Raw genomic sequence first — 20,923 nt, 5'->3', positions numbered from 1 at the left:
CACCAAGCTCCCTAAGGAGGGGGAAAAGCAATACAAATTGGAAAAAAAATGGAGCAAGTTAAAGCTTCCATGCTAATCAAAACTGGGATCAAGGCCATGAATGGTTGTACTTCTAGCCTGAGATAGAAATAGCTAGTAAAAAATGTATTTAGGAGGTTTGTTTTTTGTTTTTTGTTGTTGTTGTTGAATATCATGGTCAGTTTGGGGAGTGAAAGGGAATAAGCATTTACTAAATACCTGTCCCAAGCATTTTCCAAAAACTATTTCATTTGATCACACAAAGAACCTCCCTTGTAATTAAAAAAGAAAAGAAAACAAATACAACAAAAACAACTAAGCAAAAAATCAAGGCATCAGCTTGGACTGACGGAAAAAGTAACTCTGTGTAGCTGTAGACCACTACCTTTCTATGAAGAACAAAAATATAGGCATATTTGATCCTCCACCCTCTGGAATTAAGATTAGCCATTACATTAAAATGAATTCATTCATTCAGTGTTTTTATTTTTTTGCATTATTGTATCTATCGCATAAATTGTTTGATTCTCCTTACCTCAATCTGCTTCATTTTATGCAAGTTTTTCCAACATTCTTCAAATTCTTCTAAATTCCACCCATTATATTCATATTACATTCACATAGTATAATTTGTTCTGACATTCCCAAGTTTTTTTCTCTAGACAGTGTCTACTTCCTGTTAAATAATAAATCTCCCTGGAAGAACTCATAATTGTAGAGAACTTTACTACACTGTTAAAACCTTTAAATCTAACATTTCTCTATTCTTGATACCATATGATATATTTCCCATTGGCATAGAGAGAAATTAATCTAAGATACATTAGGGCAATCGAAGAAGTATTTGCATAAAACTTTTGGAAATAAAACATTCCCCCACAAGGCAAACATCTATTAATTTAAAGACCAAATAAAATTAAAGCCATTTCTCATAAATGAGAGTTTAAGGAAATAAGTTTCCTTTTCACAACCCTTCTATGGGGAGGTCCTAAGCAGATTTCTTCCTCTACCAGTAATGTCCTTGCCTGTGTCCAGGCATATTTGTTGAAGCTCTTTTCTTATTTCCATTTCTTTTGGCCAGATGTGAAGGTTTCCATATCAATGCCTTTTCAGAGCATGAATACATATATGGTATTTATGATAAAACCAATGAGCTACTTCTTGTCTGTAGCTTCCTTTCTATTCATTTTACAATTATATGTCCCCTTTGCCCTCCCTATCTCCCACATATAAAGTTCCTCCCCAATTTATTTTTTAATTGTGATTTGGTAACTGCCCCAAACCAAAATAGGAATTAACTTTTCTCCTTACTCATCCTGTTACTGACTCCTAGTCCAGATGCTCAATCAGAGGCATCATTAATAGATATCTTTAACACAGAAGTCATTTGGTTCCCTGCCCTTCTTCGCCAAGCTGTAGAGTCTTACCATCTAATTTCAGTCCATATTTTCAGAGAAATATTTGATAGAGTTTTGGAGCACTGGGGACTGTGGTACCAGCCATATCCCAATCATATTCATATTTATGCTTACTTTCTTGACAGAATGAATGTATCAGGACAAATATAGCAGCAAGCATGCCAACAAAATGGAAGGGCGAGTAAAAGAAAATTAAGAGAATGGTGTATTAAGAGAATACAGAAAAAGAATATCAGCAGCTCAAGAACTCCTCATGTCTTTCTGCCTCAGAGATGATGCTAAATACATTGTCAAGCCCATATAGATTTGCTTAGCAGTAGAACTTTCTAACCTAGGCTGGTCCCACATGAAGCATTAGGTCCAAGTGATCAGGACCATTGGTCTATGTGGGTAATGATGTCAACCATCAATGTTTCCATCAATTATGTAATAATATAAATGAGTTACAAGTGGCCAGTACAACTGAAAATTATGCCTGAAACTTGTCTGTCATGGTTCTGTGACATATTCCAAGAGTTTCGTAACATTATTACTCTCTATGGAATGCAAATATTTGGCAGATAGCAACAGCAAAAGAATCTTGATATATTTCAATCTGCCTAATATCTGGAATGGACTGGAGGAGGAAATGGCAAACCACCCATGTATCTCTGCTAAGAAAACCCCAAATTGGGTCATGAAGAATTGGAAATAACTGAAAGCGAACTGAACAACAATGAAATATCCAGAATGCACCATCCAGCAACACTGATCTCTTACTCTTCCTTGTACGTATGCCTTCATTTTTGGACTCTGTGCCTTTTCTGAAATTACTTCCAGTCTTCTTTCTCTATATCTTTTACGTGCATACTTGTTTGTGAATAGTCTCCATCATTAGAATGTGAGCTCCTTGAGGTCAGACGCTGTTTTTGCCTTTCTTTGTATCTATAGCCCTTAGTACCGCGCTTGGTGTATAGTAGGTGCTTAACAAATACTTCCTACATTGCTCTGAATTGATGTGACTTGGAAAACAAGGGGCTATGATATTCCTTTAATACTTTTATATGTGTGCCATGATACATTTTCATGATATAACTTACCTCTATCTATTTTGACAGATAACTAGAATATATCACTGGTGAACAGTTTTGTGAGGATCTGATTTTACTGTAAGGGAATTCTTGGAAAATACTAAGGAAGAAGTGTATTCTTTCACCTCTCCCTCCCAATTTCCCCCTCCCTTCTCCCCACATAACATTCCACTATACAATATCAATAAATGTGGGATGGATGGAGGTTGGAGTGACTTGAAAAGCAGTAGAACCTATTCATATTTTGGAGAAATGAATGAGAAAGGATGAAGGGAGGGATTCAACATCTCTTTAAAACCAGCAAGTACCAGTGCCCCTTCCCCTTCTCTAATTAATAGAAGGAAAAAAAATGACTAGACAAGAGTTAGTGGTAAGAGTTGTCTATTGTGTTTGCTCATTATCAGACACTTAGTCTGAACTACTTTAATTATGCAAATGTAGCCAATGGATAAGTGTTAATAAACTTCCATTTTAATAAAAATCAATCAAAATTCAGCTTCTCTTTAGCACAGCATCATTTAATTAAATTCTTGAGAGAAGTCAGTGGCTGTATAGTCATACCCATGTCAAGCAGATGATGAAATATATCACAAAGGTACATATCTCAGACAACTCTGGTCCCATACAGATCAGGCAGGGAGATCCCTATTTTTCTAACAGATTAGAACTATTATGTGTCAGGTGAAGAGGATGACTATGGCTTTTAATTTCCAGGCCTTGCATTTTTTACACTATCAAATCTGAATCCATGTTCTCTAACCTCAATAGCGCCTTGTAGGGTTTCCCATTGCAGGAGCGGGGGGAGGTAGGGAGAACAGATATCAAGTTCCTCATAAAAAAATCATGCCCAGTAATTTAGCTACAGAAAATAAGAGGGAAAAAACCCACAAGCTACATGCAGTAGAGTTGTTTGACCAACCTTGTAGAGTAAAGGAAGTTTTCCTAGTTTTAGCAGGGCGATCCTATTGGTTACGTTTTTCATCACTTGAATCCGGCTTACATCTTCTGCAGTCCCATACCTCACATCAATGACTTCAGCCTGCAAGAAAAAGTAAAACAATAAATAGAATAGAAGAGAATAGGATGGATAGATAGATAGAAGATAGGTAGATAGATAGATGAATGAATAAATGAATAGACAGATAGATGAATAAATAAATGAATAGACAGACAGAAAGATAGATAGATAGATAGAAGATAGAAGATATGTAGATGGAAAGATGAATGAATAAATGAATAGACAGAAGAATAAATGAATAGACAGACAGATAGATAGGTAGATAGGTAGATGAATGAATAAATGGACAGATAGATAGATAAAGCACTACAGAAAATTTACCAAATGGATCTATTAACATGAGATTGAAGATTGAAACAAAAGTATGTGCAGCCATGAAGTCCTTCATCTGCGTGCTTTGATCCACCTGCATCATCTCCCAATCATCTATTAAGAGATAAACACTGACTTTTCTATGCTTGTCAAAGACACCTAATTGTTAAATGCCTGCAGTCACAATGGTTTTTGATGACAATTTTGTTCCTATCAAGATTTTGCACAGATCTGAGCCTTGTTACCACTATTTTTTAATCAACTGAGAATTTGGTCTTACAAATTACAGGTTCAAAGATTTAGTGCTGAAAAGGACCTCAGAGGTCACCCTGTTTGGTCTTAGTTTTACAGATGAGGAAAGAGTCTCAGGCAGGCTTGATGACTCATCTTAGGTTACCAGGTGTTAGAAGCAGGATTTTAATCAGTCAGTCAATAAGTATTCTGAGCACTTTTATATGATGGGCATTGGTGCTTCTGGTCCTCCGGTTCTTGCATCCACACTCTTTCCTCTGCACCATGATGCAGAAATAGCCACTAAAAGGCTGATTATATCAATATCCCATTGTTCACATGAGAGGCTTTCTATTTTTCATTTGTAAATTCTAAGCTACTAATTGTCTGTGACACAAATGATAGCCCCGGTGAAGGATAATTTGCCTGGCTAATTGATATTTTCCTTTCATGTTGCCTGTTCATGTTCCTAGTGATGGCAATGCCTTTCAAAGCTATTTTCTCATTGTCTTGAGCTCTGGCAAAAACCACAAGTAGATGCCACAAACTGAGGATCATGGGAGCTTTTGGAAAAAAAAAACCCGGACAAGGTTAATAAAAAGAGTAACAATGGACTCACCTGTAAAATGCTGATCATAATAGAACCTACCTTACAGGACTGCTCTGAGGAACAAATGAGTGTGTAAGTGTGTGTGTGTGTGTGTGCGTATACATATATATACACACACATATGCATATACATACACACACATGCACACACACATATGTATATGCACATGTATATATACTGTGTGTATGTATTCATATATAAACATGTCCCTATACAAAGTACTTTGCAAATGCTATAATCCTATACATGTTTATGTGTTTGCTGTTATTGCTACTCCATAACTATCAACCATTCCTAATAGCTGACATTCACACAGCACTTTACTATTTAGTGACACCATGGAAACATCGAAAACACCATGATATAAGCAATATTATTATCATCTTTTTGCTAATGATGAAGCTGATTAAATGAGGGAGGGAATAAAAGTTTATGGAGCGCTTACTATGTGCTAAGCAACCTACAAACATCTGATCCTCTCAATAACCCATGGATGTAGGTGCTAGTTATCACCATCCTCATTTTACATTTGAGGAACCTGAGGCAAGCAGAGGTTAAGTGATTTGCCTAGGGTCCCACAGATAGCAAATATCTGCAGACTTCTTTGAACTCTGATCTTCCTGACTCCAGGCCCAGCATTCTTTCCACTGAGTCCCAGAGCGGCTTCTGACTTGTCCAAGGTCACAGAGTCAGAAAGTGTTAGAGATACTATTCACATCCATGTCCTTTTGGCCTCCTTCTATTTTACCTCACTGCATTTAATTAAATAATGCAAATAGCCAATGTCAGCTCAGAAACCATAGTCAAAGCAATGCACTTCCATAAAGAAATATTGCTTATTTGTGTAGACTAATACTCCAATTTTCATGTGGCATGTTGCACTTTGAGACTATTAAAAATCAATCATTCCTGAGGCCTCCTAGCACCGATGCTTAGAGAAGGGATCACAAACATATCTCAGCTGCCTACTGAGGAGGCCTCTGAACTAGGTACTTTATGAAAGTGTCTTTTTTCACTTGCCTTCCAGCAAACTGAGAATCACAGCATTCACTGCTCCATTAAAAGAAAACTCATTGAATTTTCCCAAAGCACAAATCAATATACAGAGATATGATAAAAATGTCAAGCCATTTCTTTCCACACGTGAACTGCTACAAAGACAAGGTGCTCTGCTAGATCCATCCATCCATATGACATTTTCCTAACACCTCAACATTTCCAATTTTTACTCAAACTCCTGGGATCGTGTAAGGACCACAGAAGGGTTGGGGGGAGGTATTATGAATGCAGGGATTTGGAGTTAGGGAATTTGAATTTGAGTCCCAGCTCTTCCATCTACCAGCTATGTGACAATGGGAAAGCCATTTAAACTCTCTGGGTCTCAGTTTCCTCATTTGTAAAATGGAAGGGTTGGGCTAGATGGCCTCTACACTATCTTCCAGTTTTAAATAAATCATTCCGCGTGGGTTGTCTCCTCCATTAGAAAGTGAGTTCCTTTGAGAGCAGGAACTATCTTATTTTCTCTTGTTTCTTCAGTGCTCAACAAATAATTGTTTTAATCATTCATTTATTTTACCATCCTTGAAGTCAAAGAAACATTGCTTTAAAAACTATACAAGTTTTCATCTGTAGACATGATCCTAAGGCAGGGAAGGGAGACTTTTTCTCCCTTAATAATCAAGAAGCAAGAGAAAATGTAAATCAAAGGCAAGCTGGAGTCAGAAGAGGAGAGAGAGAAAAAGAGGAAGAACTGGAACTCATTGACTTCTCAATTTAAGCAATGGAACCTCATCTAAGACATTTATAATATAATAATAAAAGTATATTTGAGTAAAAAATCAAACATTAACTGTTTGAAGTGAATGGTGAACCATGTAGAAGAACTATGGGGTTGTGCTCTTTAACAGAAATACTACACCCCTGGTGTAAAACAAAGTAGGTAATGCTAATGACAACAATTTCCCGGTCCCATGAGTCCTCTCATCAACTTAGGCCCTCCCTAATGTTTAACTGAGGTGCATAGGGATTGTATTTAACTCCTTTAGGAAACTAGGTGACAGGGAAAGGGAAGGAATGAGTATCTATATACTACCTACTATGTGTCAGTAATTGCATTTGATCCTCCAAAGAACCCTAAGAGTGTTATTATTATTTTGAAGTTGAGGAAACCGAAGACAAATAGAGATTAAATGACTTGCCCGGGGTCACACAGCTAGTATCTGAGGCCAGATTTTAATTAAGGTTTTCCTGATTCCAACGCCAGACCCAGCATTCTGTCCACTGCAGTCACCTAGCTGCCTGTAATAGGTAGGACTATTTGGTGTTACTGTTATAGGGATCTAGAAATGAGGACAGGCAAGAGAGGAGAAGAGAAAGGGAAAGGGAAGAAATATAGAAAAGGAAGGGGAGGGGAAGGGAAGGAGAAGGGAAACAAAGAGAAGGGGAGAGAGGCAAATTAAGGGAAGGATTCTAATACCTAGGAGAGTCAATACATACATGTGAGTGTTAGTCAGAGAGGGGTATTTTGATTTGGAAAGGCACAGGGATAGCGAGTAGAACAAGAGTGGGAATGGCAGAGATGATTTCTTATTTTTCAAGAACTAGAAAGGGGGATGGAAAGAGGGCATATCTGCAGCAGGAGGGTAGCTGGGAAGAAAATGGCCCTGAGGGCAGTATGGCTGAACCTGGCCTAAATGTATTAGGGAACTGAGGTAATCATCCATCATGGAAGCAGGGTCCCATGGTGGGAGCGTCCAGTGGTGAAAGACCAAAGCCATTTGGTACAGCTACAGGAGACAGAAAAGGAAAATTTGAGAGCATTGGGAAGGGAACGAGGCAGCTAGATTGCACAATGGGGAGAAAGCTGGCCTTGGAGCCTAGAAGGCATTTTCTAGCTATCTGAGGGCAAGCCATTTATCCTTGCTCACTCTCAATTTTTTCATTTCTAAAAGGTGACAGTAACAGCATCCACTTCACAACAATCCATGTTGTAAAGACCAAACGAGATACTACACATCAGGTGTTTTGCAAAAGCTTATGGCACTACATAAATTCTAGAAATAAGAAGAAGGGGACAAGGAGGAGACTATTCTGGAACTGGGGGGGGGATATTTAGGAAGGAGTTGGTCAAATGGCAAAGACGTGAGAGAAGTTAGGAGGAGGAAGCCTGAGAAAAGGTCTTTGAATTTGGTAATAAGGAAGCAAATAGTGTCCATTTCAGTAACAATTTCAATACAAAGCTAGGGACAGAAGTCAGGCTACAAGCAGCAGGAGAGTGAGTAGGTGGTATGGAAAAAGTTGAACTATCAAGCAAAAACTTCTTCAAGAGATGTCAGAGAAAGAGAAGAGAAGTGGAATGATGACACAGTAAAATGAAAAGGTCAAGCTGAACCCTTGACTGAGACCAGAAGCAGAGAAAATGATGCCAGTAGAGAGAATTGATGGAACTTGGTCAATCAATCAATCAACAAACATTAATTAAGCGCTTACTATATGCTGATCAGCTAGGTGGTGCAGTGGATAAGGTGTTGGGCCTACAGTCAGGAAGACTCATCTTCCTGGGTTCAAATCCAGCCTCCGACACTCGCTACCTGTGTGGCCCTGGGCAAGCCACTTAACCCTCTCTGCCTCAGTTTCCTCATTTGTAAAATGAGCTGGAGAAGGAAAGGGCAAGATATTCCAGTATCTTTGCCAAGAAAGTCCAAAATAAGCTTATGAACAGTCAGACACAACTGAAACTGAATAACAAACGTTCTTTGTAACAAAGAACTCTAGGTACTATATTAGGCACTGACGAGTGAACAACGGCAAATGTTCTGGGCACTGTTCCCAGACCTGGGGACATAATGGACTTCGGATCATGAGAACTCAGCTTCAACCCTCACCTCAGACATTGAAGAGCTGAATGATCCTGGGAAAATTACATATCTTTACTCATTAGGGATTGGGATCAATGGCCTTTAATGTCCTCTTCAGCTCTAAGCCCCATATAGAACAGAGACAAGATAATCTTGGAGGGGAAGTAGATGTCCCAAAGAAGGTGGTCCTTCAGCTGAGTCTTGAAGCAGGTGAGTAGGGTAGGCATTCCAGGCATGGGAGGCACAGCCAATGCAAAAGCAGGGAGACAAAAGATGGAGTATAGTTTTCAGGAACGGAAAGTAGACTAGCGCAAATGAACCATAGAATGGTTGGGAAAATCCATGTTAAAAGATGGGCAAAGTAAGGAGGAGTCAGGTTAGGAAAACCTTTAAATGCCAGAGATAAAAAGTCAAGGATATAAATAGAGGGAGTAGTCTGGCCAAAGGCAAAGAGAACATTACCCTATGAAACAAGATGGAACAAGATACTTTGGTGACGATTTTGAAATGTCTTAAAACATGGAGAAGAAGGTAGAAAGCAACCCAGGTCAAAGGGTATCTGTTCTTTCAGTGAATAAAAGGCTAGGTCATTAGTTTGAGATGTGGGAGGTTGTTTCATGAGACTTGGAAGTAAAGGATCCAGGGGAAAAGGTATCTCTCTTTCCTTCCTTCCTTCCTCTTCCCTCCCTCCCTCTTTCTCTGTCTCTATGTCTCTCTCTCTCCCTTCCTCCCTTCTTTCCTCCCTTTCTTCTTCCCTTCCTTCCTTCTCTAAATTATAAATCTTACCTCTTAATTCAGGCTGCCAACCTTTTTACAATTTATAGAACTTTTAAGAAGTTACAGAGTGTCAGTGAGATTAAGTAACTTGCCCAGAGTTAAATAGACAATTTGTAGCAAAGGTGAGACTTGAACTCAGATCCTGTGGGCAAAAGAGATGAGGTCTCTATAAATATGCCACTGAAGGAGAAATGAAATGTTTTGGAAATGTAGCACACATTAAGGTGTGTTATTATTCACGGTCATTCATTACCTGAATAAAGCAGCAATACCGATATGGGGATAGAAGGAGGACAAGGAGGTCCCAAGAACCAAGCTGAGCAAGTATTTGAAAACTGCTTTTTTTGAAACGTGTAACTTGGCCCCATCCCTAATCCCCATCCCCTGCCCTTCTTTATACATACTCCAGTCTACTTTCTCATTGTTTATAGCAAGAGAAACCTTTTGGAAACCTCCAAAGATTCGCGGTTTTGCTTCAGGAACAGAAGTGGTGAGACTGAATTCCCATCCCACAGAGGCCCCAGGGGAGAAGACTACACAAAGCAGATGGGCCAGTCCCTGGGGGCCAATGAGTCCAAAAGAGGGAGCCAGCCTGAGAAAAGACTCGGTGATAGGAGGGCCTGGCCCCTCCCAATTTGTGCCCATAAAGCTGAGGATGCTCTGAAAGGTTTCAAGTCCAGCATTTTAAACCCAGCCATTTTTAGCCTTACTTGCTCTTCTTGTAGGAGGCTTGAGAACAGTCTCAAGTCTTTTACCAAGTACTGATGGATTTATGGATTGTTAGAGCTGGAAACTAGACTTTGATTCGAAAAGCCATTTTACAATAAATCAGACATTGTAGAAACCAGAAAAGGTAAAAATGGGCTTGTTTTAGTTTTTTTCAGACAAAGAGTCTTCTAAATAAAGGAATTTAACTTGGACATTCACACAGCCTAACACCAATGCTGTTCAAATGGAAGGCATGCTATTCATCTATGGTGTACTAGAGAGAACCTTGGGCATGCAGACCTGGGTTGAAATCCTTGTAATGCTATTTTCTATTTGTGCAGCAGGAGACAGAACATTGGTCTGGGGATCAGAAGACCTAGATTTAAGTCCTGGCTCTGCCACATACCTGGGTGACTCAGGGCAAATCTCTTTACTTCTATGGGCCTCAGTTTCCTCAGCTGTAAAATGAAGGGGTTTAACAACTTCTTCTGCTCCTTCTCCTCCTCCTTCTCTTTCTCCTTCTCCTTCTTAAATGGAGGCATTTAAGTTTAAATGACTCACCTGGGGTCGCAAACTAGTAAATATCTGAAGTCATATTTGAACTCCGGTCCTCCTGACTTCAGGGTTGGCGCTCTTTCTACTGTGCCTCCTCATTGCCTCCAGTTTTTTTTTTCATTTGTAAGAAGATGGGGTTGGATTAAATCATCTCTAAAGTCTCTTTCTAGCTTTATATGCTACATTCTCAGATTTGAAAATTAACTGTCTTTTTCACTAGAAAGCATTCCAGTGCCTGTAAAACATCCTTGATTCAAAAGTCTCTTTAGCATTTGCCGGGTGGATTTTTTGGCTTTATTTTTTTGTTTGTTTTTTCCTATTCAAGGGCTTTTCATCAAGCATAATCTCTTGAAGATCTCAACTCCGGAAAGGATCATTCAAAATGGTAACCTCTCTAAACACATAGCCTGTCCTTACTCACAAGCATTTACACACCTTCTTACAAGTTTGCTTCGGTGACATATAGTATGTAACATTTAATGACAACATAAACGTGATTTTCTGACAAGAAATTGTGTAGAGTTACCACCTGCTTAGTTTCAAAGTACGTATTGAATGTTCAGAATAGCTTTTATTTAAGTAGATGAAGAGACAACCCATAACCACCCAAAGCTCTTCCCATGTAGCACACTGCCTTGCTTTTAGCCAACATGTAAAAGTATGTTGGTAGAGATAGATCTATGGACTGGTAAGGAACTATGTGAAGCATTCAACAGCCAGTAATCACTAGGAGGGCAGCAACAATGGGGCAAAAAGACAGCAGAATCTCAGAGGAGGGCAGAAGACATTCTAGGTGACATGGACAGCAACATGTGCTCCTAAGCTCTAGGGTTATGTTGCCATTAGCCCCAGAGCAGGAGAAAACCCACTCCTTACCTTTAGGACTTTATTATTTGCTTCAGTGAACTAATCTGGGAGAAAGGAATTAAAAGACTGGTCTTTTCTTAAGTCTATCTCTTTCCTTTAGAGAACACAGGAAGTTTGCTTGGCAAGAGGGTGGAGGCAGATCATCATGACAATATTTGAGAATTGAGGTGACTGACCTGGAAACTTGCGTCTGAACTACGCATCAATCAAGCTCAATCTTTAGGAAGGCTCAGAAAGTCCCTCAGTGCTGCCAATATCAGAAAGCATTGCATTTCAGGGACAGAATAGCTGCAGCTGCTGCCAATAGCCTTGAGGAGTGCACCCACCTTTCTCCTACTCTGGGGCTGATGATAACACTCCATTCCTTAACGTAAAGGTAGGAAAGAATGTTCAGATTTGTTTGAAAAAAAGCTCCTTCTATCGCCTATAAATTCACTGATAAGAAAACTACTTCTGCTAAGACAAATTCGATTTAAATAAAGGAGCAGACACCTATAGAAACAAGTTTTACAGTGAAGTTTTTAAGGTTATCAAAGGAATGGATTAGCAGCAACCATTGAAATCATGCTTTGCACAGGACTTTATTATTCATTGTGATGGATTGAATTCAATGCCAGTATTTTATGTCAAACCATACATAACACAAAAGATAGGCAAAGAATGTCACATTATTAATTAACATTTCAGCATTGTGTGCTTTAAAACAAATCAAAAGGAAAAATGATATTGTTGGCCTGGATTTTTTCCCTAAAATACCACTGGATTATAACTATCTGGATACTTTAAAGGATGATTTTCACTAAATAAAGTCACATTTTTAAGGCTTTATTTTTTTTCTTCTAGAAATGTAGCTCAATAAAAATGCATTGCACAGATCCCTAAATCAAGCCTTCTCATCTATCTATCTATATAGATATATATGTGTACATATATGTATATATATATATATGTATATGTATATCCCACTCTAGAGCCTTAATCGAACTTCATAAAGCAGAGCTTATTTTTTTTCCAGCCAGAAGATGCAATCTTTTAGAAAATGCACCAAGCAACATTATGATGAATGTTTAACTGGGGGCATTATGTTTTATGTTATTTTTTTCATCCATATTCTTTGTCTCATACATATTAGAAAATTTCAGTAAATAGATATACAATAACTTTGGGGATCCTGAAGCCATAGTCATCAGTAAGCCAGGGTCATTATGCTCAAATAATACAACTATAATAATTAGTTTTATAATGTTAATTCAAAAGGCAATTGAACCCTAGCACAATAAAAATGGTAAAAAAAAAATCGCTTGTTAAGTGCCTATTATATGCCAGGAACCATGATAGGCACAAAAGAGCCAACCACAAAAGTGAGATGATTCTTCCCCTCAAGAAGTTTACATTCTACTAAGGGGAAACACATGTGAAAGGTGTCAGTCAACTGTCCCAACTTCTCCAGAAGCAACGGAGTAATACTGACACACATTTAAAGAACAGGGATAGCTAACATTTCCAGAGTGCCTCAACTGCAATTCATTTAATAAGAATTTTCTGAGCATCTGTAGCAGATTCGCTAAGGAGACAAAAATGAAGCTGTTCCTAATCTCAAGGAGACTTAAAATTGCTACCAGCACTTTAAAATGCACAGCTGGCTTTCTTCCCAACAGACTGATAGAGTCGTGTAGGTAGGACAAGTAATATCATCTCAATTTTATGTGAATATGCAAAAAAACAACTTTGCATCGGCATATTTGATTTCAGGAGTATGCTGAATTCCCAATGTCAAAATTCCCTCCACTGATGCAGATTGCTACCTTTCTGGGACTTAGTAGGTCATTGGCTCATTTTTGTTGCTGTTAAGTTGTTTTTCAGTCATGTCTGACTCTTTCTGACCCCATTTGGTGTTTTCTTGGCAAAGATGGTGGAGTGGTTTGCACTTTCCTTCTCCAGCTCATTTTACAGATGAGGAAACTAAGGCAAAGAGAGTTAAGTGACTTGCCCAGGGTCACACAAGTAGAGAGTGTCTGAGGTCAGACTCAAACTCAGGGAGATGAGTCTCTCTGACTCTAGGCCCAGCACTCTATCCACTTCACCAACCAACAGCCCCTCATTCATTCAAAGGGCTGTGAATTTTGAGCTGGAATGGCTGTTAGATAAGGGTGTCTAGTCTAAACTCCTCATTTTACAGATGAAGAAACTGAGGCTCAGGAAGGCAAATTTTTTAGGGAACCAAGCCGCAGAAAAAGAGGTTAATACAGTTGTTCAGGGTCACACATTCTACTTTTGCAGAAGCGAAAACTATTGCTTTAAGGTGTGTTGAATTTCAGACACAGGAAGTAAGTGGCTCAATGTCATAAAGGGTGGTGGAGCTGGCTTTGAACACCCTGCAGTTCTCCGCACTCTAAGTGCAACACACGTCCCAACAGTTTCTCAAAGCTGACCTACACTCAGACTCAGTTCACTTGATGTTTATGGGATGTTCATAAAGTCCAAAGTCAGAGATTCCATCCACCCTCAGGTCATTGACTTTGCATGGGAAAACAACAAACAACCACAACAAAAAACAAACCAAAGCATCAGCAACAAAACTTTCTGTATGATGTGAGTGCCTTCCCACTAAAATTACCCTTATTTATTCGGCAAATATTTTATACAGGGGATACCAAATATCGTAGTTCAGTTTTGAGGTTTCAGAGCTTAAGACATTTGGGACATTATCTATCCATCTGTCTGTCTGTCTGTCTGCCTGCCTATCTGTCTGTCTATCTGCCTCTCTGTCTGACTACCTGCCTATCTATCTATCTATCCATCCATCCATCCATATTGGTTTCTCCAATAGCATGCAAGCTCTTTGAGGGTATTTCATTTTTGTCTTTACATCTGTATTCCCCTAGAATAGTGTCTGACATACTGGAGATGTTTAATAAATGACTGTTGAATGATTGTTGGCCATCAGTAGTAGCCCAATCCAGGTAGACATCTCACAAATAAGTCCTTTCTCTTGAAATGGGGCCTGGCCAAGAGACAAAGGAAATAGGACAATTAATGAATACCAATCACCACTACTAAAAACCATCCAAAGTTCTTATTTCCAAGGATAGCAGCATCTTTGTATATCATGGGAGAAGCTACAAGATGGCTCTGCAAGCCTATTTCTCCAATCTCCTGATATTTCATTCAGGATGCTGAATCATACAGAACCAACTTCACAGGGCCATTCTTTGGACTAGTACTGAAAAGTTAGTTTTAGTCCGAAAGCATTACAAAAAAGGAGAGAAAGATAAAGATTCTCTTGGCAATGAAGGAATAGATATACAACCAAGAGGTATTAAGGAAATTTTATACAACTGGAGGATGACTGTATTTTTTCTTTTTAGATAACCTGACAAAATATCAAGTATGCTGTTCAGATTTTATATGTTAACAAACTACCATGTCTTGATACTTTATCCATAAAGACAAGAAGGGCTGTTAAAGCCCAACTCTACCTGATTTATCATCCTACCTTCAAGAATACAATATGTCATTCCTTTGAACTGCCAGTTTTAATTCAAAATACACATCAGGGTATTATTTATATTTTACTTATTAGTCATTGTCATCAAGGCACCTTCCTCCCTTTCAATTAATATTCATCACATTAAATTGAAGATAGGAATAAATAATTCAGGCAACCAAGGACAAGATTTGCTTCCAATTTCCACGGCATATTACAACCATGTTTCAAATTATTTTAATCTTTTCTGTTATTCCTGCTACTATCTATTGTCCACTATTTGGTGACCAATACCATCATATCATATACTCAGGCAAGGGGCTGGCTATAACATATTCCAGTCAAACAAGACTACCTGCTGTTCCACATTCCCGATACTTGATCTCCTTCCTATTTTGTGTCTTCATCCAGTCTGTCCAATATGACTGAAATGAATTTCCTTCTTACCTCCAGTCTTTCAGAATTCCTAGTTTCTTTCAAGGTTCAACTTAAATACTTCTACCTACATTAGACTTTTCCTAATGTCCTCCCAGCCCTAGATCTGTGTCCCTTAAAATAATTTTGTATTGGGGCAGCTAGGTGGAGCAGTGAGTAGAGCACCGGTCCTGCAGTGAGGAGGACCTGAATTCAAATCCAGCCTCAGACACTTGACACACTTCCTAGCTGTGTGAACTTGGGCAAGTCATTTAACCGCAACTGCCCTGCCTTCCCCCCTCCAAAAAAGTAACTTTGTATTTCTTTTCTATATATGTGTCATATTAACTTATTTGTGTACATGTAAGCTTCTTGGGGCGGGGGGAATTTTTCTTCTTTTGGCTTTGATCTCCAATTCCTAATACACAGTAGGAGCTTAATATATGCTTTTGGAATTGATAATCAAATAAATAAGAAAATGCAACTGGAAAATAATTGAGATTTAAAAAATAAGACCATAGTAAAATAATAGTACTTTGTCCTTTAAAGTTAATTATTGTTCTGTCTGTTTATCTGTATCTTTTTTAAAAATACAGTTCTCAAGAATAGGAATGAAATGCAAAGCCAAACAGGCTATTTATGAAGGTAATGAAAAGTTGTCAGCAAAATCTTTGACCTTGCCACAGAATTACAGTTGATACTTACCTTTTAATAAAAATACAAGTCTGTGTTTATTCCCCCAAGCCAACCTTACCCATGCTAAATTATTTATGTATCCATTCTAATATGTATTTCACAACTGACAGGACAAGTCTCCTTAGAACCCTTCTACTGACCCACCTGTCATGATGACGGGGTAAACAATGTCACCTTTCCAATGCACGATGAATTCCAAAGAAGTTGCAAAGTACACCATCCATCATGCTGGCACTAAGTAGGTTTTCGAAGTAGATCTCAGATATCACAAATGCTGTTTAGACTGTTACCAGAAAGCACAAATTGGATAGCTCATACAAAATGGCCCTGTGATGAATGGACAGGATGGCCCTTCAAAGGAGAGGAATGCCACTATTCTAGAAATAACCTTGTCAAAACAAAAAGGAGCTATATGGTTCTTTTGGCTGCCAGACTACAATAACTTAAGAAGTCTTTAACGGCTCTGCCTAGTAGGAAGGCAAGTAAATAAAATGCACTTCAGATAGAAAAAGAGGTCTACTCGAAACAAAGGTAACGAAAACATCCCCAGGTTGATGTGAATTAGGAATTACACTGATACTTTAATACTACAAGAATCTGAGAGCCCATAGATACAGAGCTTAGACAGTCAAAAAGTATTCAATAAAAGGACCTATGTGCCGTGTACTGTGTGCTAAGTACTAATTCCGTACACACCACAATAGATGGATGTCATGTGGAGTTGTGGCAGGAAAAAAAATGCATCACTTTGTGGCTAACCCTGTAGTTGTGAGTGTCTCTAAATAAAGCTAAATAGGTCTTCAAAAAGATGGTACAAAAATAATCAAAATTATCATTTATATAACACTTTAAAGTTTGCAAAGTACTTTATGCATATTTTTCTCATTTGATCATCACAAATAACAGTAGGTGCTATTATTCTATCCATTTTACAGATGAGGAAACTGAGGCAGAAGAAGCTGAATGACTTGTCCAGGGTCATGTAACTAGTAAGTGTCTGAGGCTGGATTTGACTTCAGGTCTTCCTGACTTTCTAGGCCCAGGGCTCTATCCGCTGTAACACATAGCTGCCTCAAGAAAATAGAAGGATGGATTCGAGCCTGGAAGACCTGGCTTTGAATCTAGCCTCTGATACTTACTAGATCTGTGAATACAGGCAAGTAGCTCTGAGTTTATTCATCTCTGAAGATAGGAGAATAATGCCTGTGGGATCTATTTCACAGAAGCAGCAAAGCCTAGTGGATAAAGAACGAACCTCATAATCAAGAAAACCTGGGTCCAAGTACTGTATCTGACATATACTGGCTGCGTGACCATAGGCAGGTCACGTACCCCCTTAGTTGTACAACAATCAAAAAAGAGCAGCCAGTTCTGTGAACTGAATGGAAAACAAAACAAACCACGATCTAGCCAGTCAGAAGAAATGGCAATCTGCCGTGATAAACACCCAGTTGATTCCCTGAATCCTCTACTTTGAAATCCTTGATTCAGTTCAATACCATGGAATACAAATTCTGTCTGTTCTGATTTAACACAGATTTAAATGCTGTTGTCTCAAGTATTTTGTCCCCAATGTTCCAGTTTGTACCAGAAGTTCTTAGTATTCATATTAAGAATACTGAGAATTAAGAATTCATATTAAGAACAGCCTTACCTCCAGGCTGTTTGGATACGCAAACACCTAAAGCAACACAAAGATGAATGCATATAACTAGCTAACAATTATTTTCAAAATAATGGCTTGGATGTTTAAACTTGTGTGTGTGCGTGTGTGTGCGCACGCGCATGTGTGTGTGGTGTAGACAGAATGGTGATTGTACATAAATTCAAAAGAAAATGGATGATGTAGGATAGAAAGACAGTCAACTACTTCTAAGACACAGCATCTAATGCAAAACTAAACTCCCAGCCCTACCTGCTAATTTCTATAATTTCTGAGGAATGAAGGTATTTGGAGTTCAAGGGAAGGAGAGATATGACAACACAGTTGAGACTGTCCAATATACTCATCCCATTCCCAGTAAACAGCAGAACTATAACTAGGGTGGAAGTACTGGGGTTTCACACCAGGTTATGAAAGGGCAGCTGACATGACAGGGGAAAGTGGGGGCTATTTCTTTCTCCCAGTTCAGTTCCCATATGTCATGATCCTTCACAAAATCTGAGCCAAGGTCTCCATAACCATAGGTCCCTTCTATCACATTCCCTTCATCTCTGCTACACCCAGCTTCCCCTCTACCTCCTTCCTTTTGTTGGGGAGTGACAGTATGTCTTCTAACTACCAAGGATAAAGGATATACTCTCTGGAAGACAGGTCATTCCTCCCCATAAAATGACTGGACCCAACTGGGGCAGACCTTAGGGACTCCTAGAAACATAGAGTGAGGCAGAGTATCACAGAAAGATCACTCATATTCATTAGCTGAGGTGGTATCTGAGACCTACTTCCCTCCAGGATGAGTGACTCTCTAGTCAAGCCCACCCTGCTCACTCTTCTAATATACAATTAGTGATGTCCCAAAGTTTCTAACTATGGTAATACTTCTCCGGTGGGGTCCCTTGCCCAATGAGACCCTCTGTCCCAAGACCTTGGTCTCTCCTAGAGGTATTCATCCACTTCATGTTCAGATGAATTTACCCCCCATGCTGTAATGGCTTGTTATGATTCAGTAAGTCAGGAAGGATAGAGTGTGGGCCTCGGAATTAGGAAGACCTGGATTTAAATCCTGCCTCTGAAACTTGAACTCTATGAACCTCAGTTTCCTCATCTGTAGAATGAGAGGGTTCAACTACACAAAGTCTAAGGTCCTTCCAGTTCTAAGTCTACAATCCTAAGATTCTCTTTGTTGAACTGAACCATTTTGTTCAAAGAAATAATCCATGGAACTGTGTGACCCTTTGCCCCATTATGGGGAAGGAGGAGGAGTACAGGCTTTTTGTTAACAAACATCAAGCCGGGGAAAAATGAGATCTGGGATCTAATATGAAATACTTATACCCTATATCCATTCACAGTCTCCCTACTAAGCAATTAATTTGTGCAAACCAACATGGATTAATAGAAGTTAAGAGTAGTAGGCAGTCCTGAGGAATCCAGATCTTTCCAAACCACTTTATCAAGTCTTATACACTTTTATATAGGTTTTATCTAGTTTGGTTAAGAACACATAAATACTCATTTTTTTGTATTAAGAATACAGAGTACATAAATGCTTAAAAGGAAATGCTACCAGGTAATATTCACTATCTGCATCAGTCAAAGGACAAGAACACTAAGGAATGCTCCCTTCCCCAGCTGAATGCTGAGAGCGTCTGAAGGTGAAATGCTATCATCGGCAGAGATTTGGGAGGATAAAGAAAGTGAAAGGTGACTTCTCAGATATCCTAGAGTACCAATCTGTCAGGGGAGAATGGATGACTAATTTTTCTACAACCTCGAAAAACTGGCATTGTATAAAAGAAAGGGAGCGAGAGAGGGAGCTTAGAGAAAGGAGAGGAGAGAAGGAGCCATGAAAGGAACAGGAATGGCTAGAACCATGCCTTCAGCCTTCTGCATGAATGTTCGATATTTTATTAACTTTTCATTAGTTTTAAGATCCCTGCCAGTATTCCTTAGGCTGAAAGCTAGTACAAACCTGTGTAGCGTGAGATAAAAAAAAGGGTAAGTCAGTAGGACAGTGAATATAGAGTTCCTAAGTAACTTTTTGATATTATCAGAGCAAAGGTTATTCTGCAAAATATTTTAGAATTGGGCTATGTGGTCCCAGAGGTCCCAGCAACCATAATCAGAAAAACTGTCATATTCTTACAAGTGACCACCAACTGGCAGCTTCAAAGGTGAGGAAATGAAGCATTACTTTTTCCCCCTCTATTTTAAGAACCCCCATCTAAAATCTTAAGGTCAGAGAAAACACAATGCATTTGCCACGATATTATTTCCCCATTCAAATGGATCATCACTTCCTAGTTGTATCACCTGGCCACGACATCTCCACTCAGGCCATCACCTAAAAGTGGACTCTATTCCCGGAACTGCTCTTGAACGATGATAGACCAGCTTTGGCTTTATCTCTCAGAATCCAGGTCTCCATATTACTTTTCACTCAGGCCATCACCCCTTTCTCCTACAGTTCCTCTGTATTTGTTGTCTTCTCCCATTAAAGCATAAGCTCTGTGAGAACAGAGATTATCGTGTTTGCTTGTTTTCATATCCCTAGAGTTTAGAACAGTGCCTGGGACATAACTATAATAAACAATTACTGCTATTATTTATTATTATATAGCTTAATAAATTCTATGCCTGTCTATATCTATCTCATCTTTCATTCTTTTTCCTTCCCTCCCTTCCTTCCTTCCTTCTTTCCTTCCTCTCATCATCACCACAGATTTAGAGCTACAATAACAAATCTTGGAAGCCATCTAGGATCTCCCCCCTCTTTCTTACTATAGAAAAAACTAAAGTCTAGAGAAATAGACTGACTTTCTCAAGGTCACTTAGGAACTAAGTGATCTTACCAAAAAACAGTCTTCAAATCTAATGTTCTTTTCACTTTTCTATGCTGTCTCCATATATATCAAGCAGAAATTAAGACGGCAACCAAATATTAAAAATATGCAGAGGTGGAGATGCAAGCTGGCCAAGAACAGTAAATTCAAATTCAAATAGAAACAAGGGCCACAAAACTGTACATAAGGATCCCTGTAGGTGCATGTTGACTTAGAAAACCACATATCAACATTATCTATGTTCTACTGTATTTTTTATTTATTTTGAAAAAAAATATTTCCTGATTACATTTTAATCTGGTTCAGTCATAGTTGGGAATATGGTAGGCAATGTGCTTGATGCTTCTGCTCTAGACAAAGAGCCAGGAGTTACAGATTC

General features: G+C 38.8%; 1 protein-coding gene across 1 annotated transcript in view; it reads right to left on the bottom strand.

Moving 5' to 3' along the window:
* NAALADL2 (N-acetylated alpha-linked acidic dipeptidase like 2) overlaps positions 1 to 20,923 on the bottom strand; it is a 1,044,682-nt gene that overhangs the window by 546,171 nt on the left and 477,588 nt on the right. Inside the window, exon 5 of the mRNA XM_036755686.1 lies at positions 3,426 to 3,545. Coding sequence (XP_036611581.1) covers positions 3,426 to 3,545 — 120 coding nt within the window. The remainder of the gene's footprint in view (positions 1 to 3,425; positions 3,546 to 20,923) is intronic.

The sequence above is a fragment of the Trichosurus vulpecula genome, chromosome 4, assembly GCF_011100635.1.
Source record: "Trichosurus vulpecula isolate mTriVul1 chromosome 4, mTriVul1.pri, whole genome shotgun sequence".
Lineage (NCBI taxonomy): Eukaryota > Metazoa > Chordata > Mammalia > Diprotodontia > Phalangeridae > Trichosurus > Trichosurus vulpecula.
Note: the sequence above shows the minus strand (reverse complement) of the source record. Positions and strands in the feature narration are given on the sequence as shown.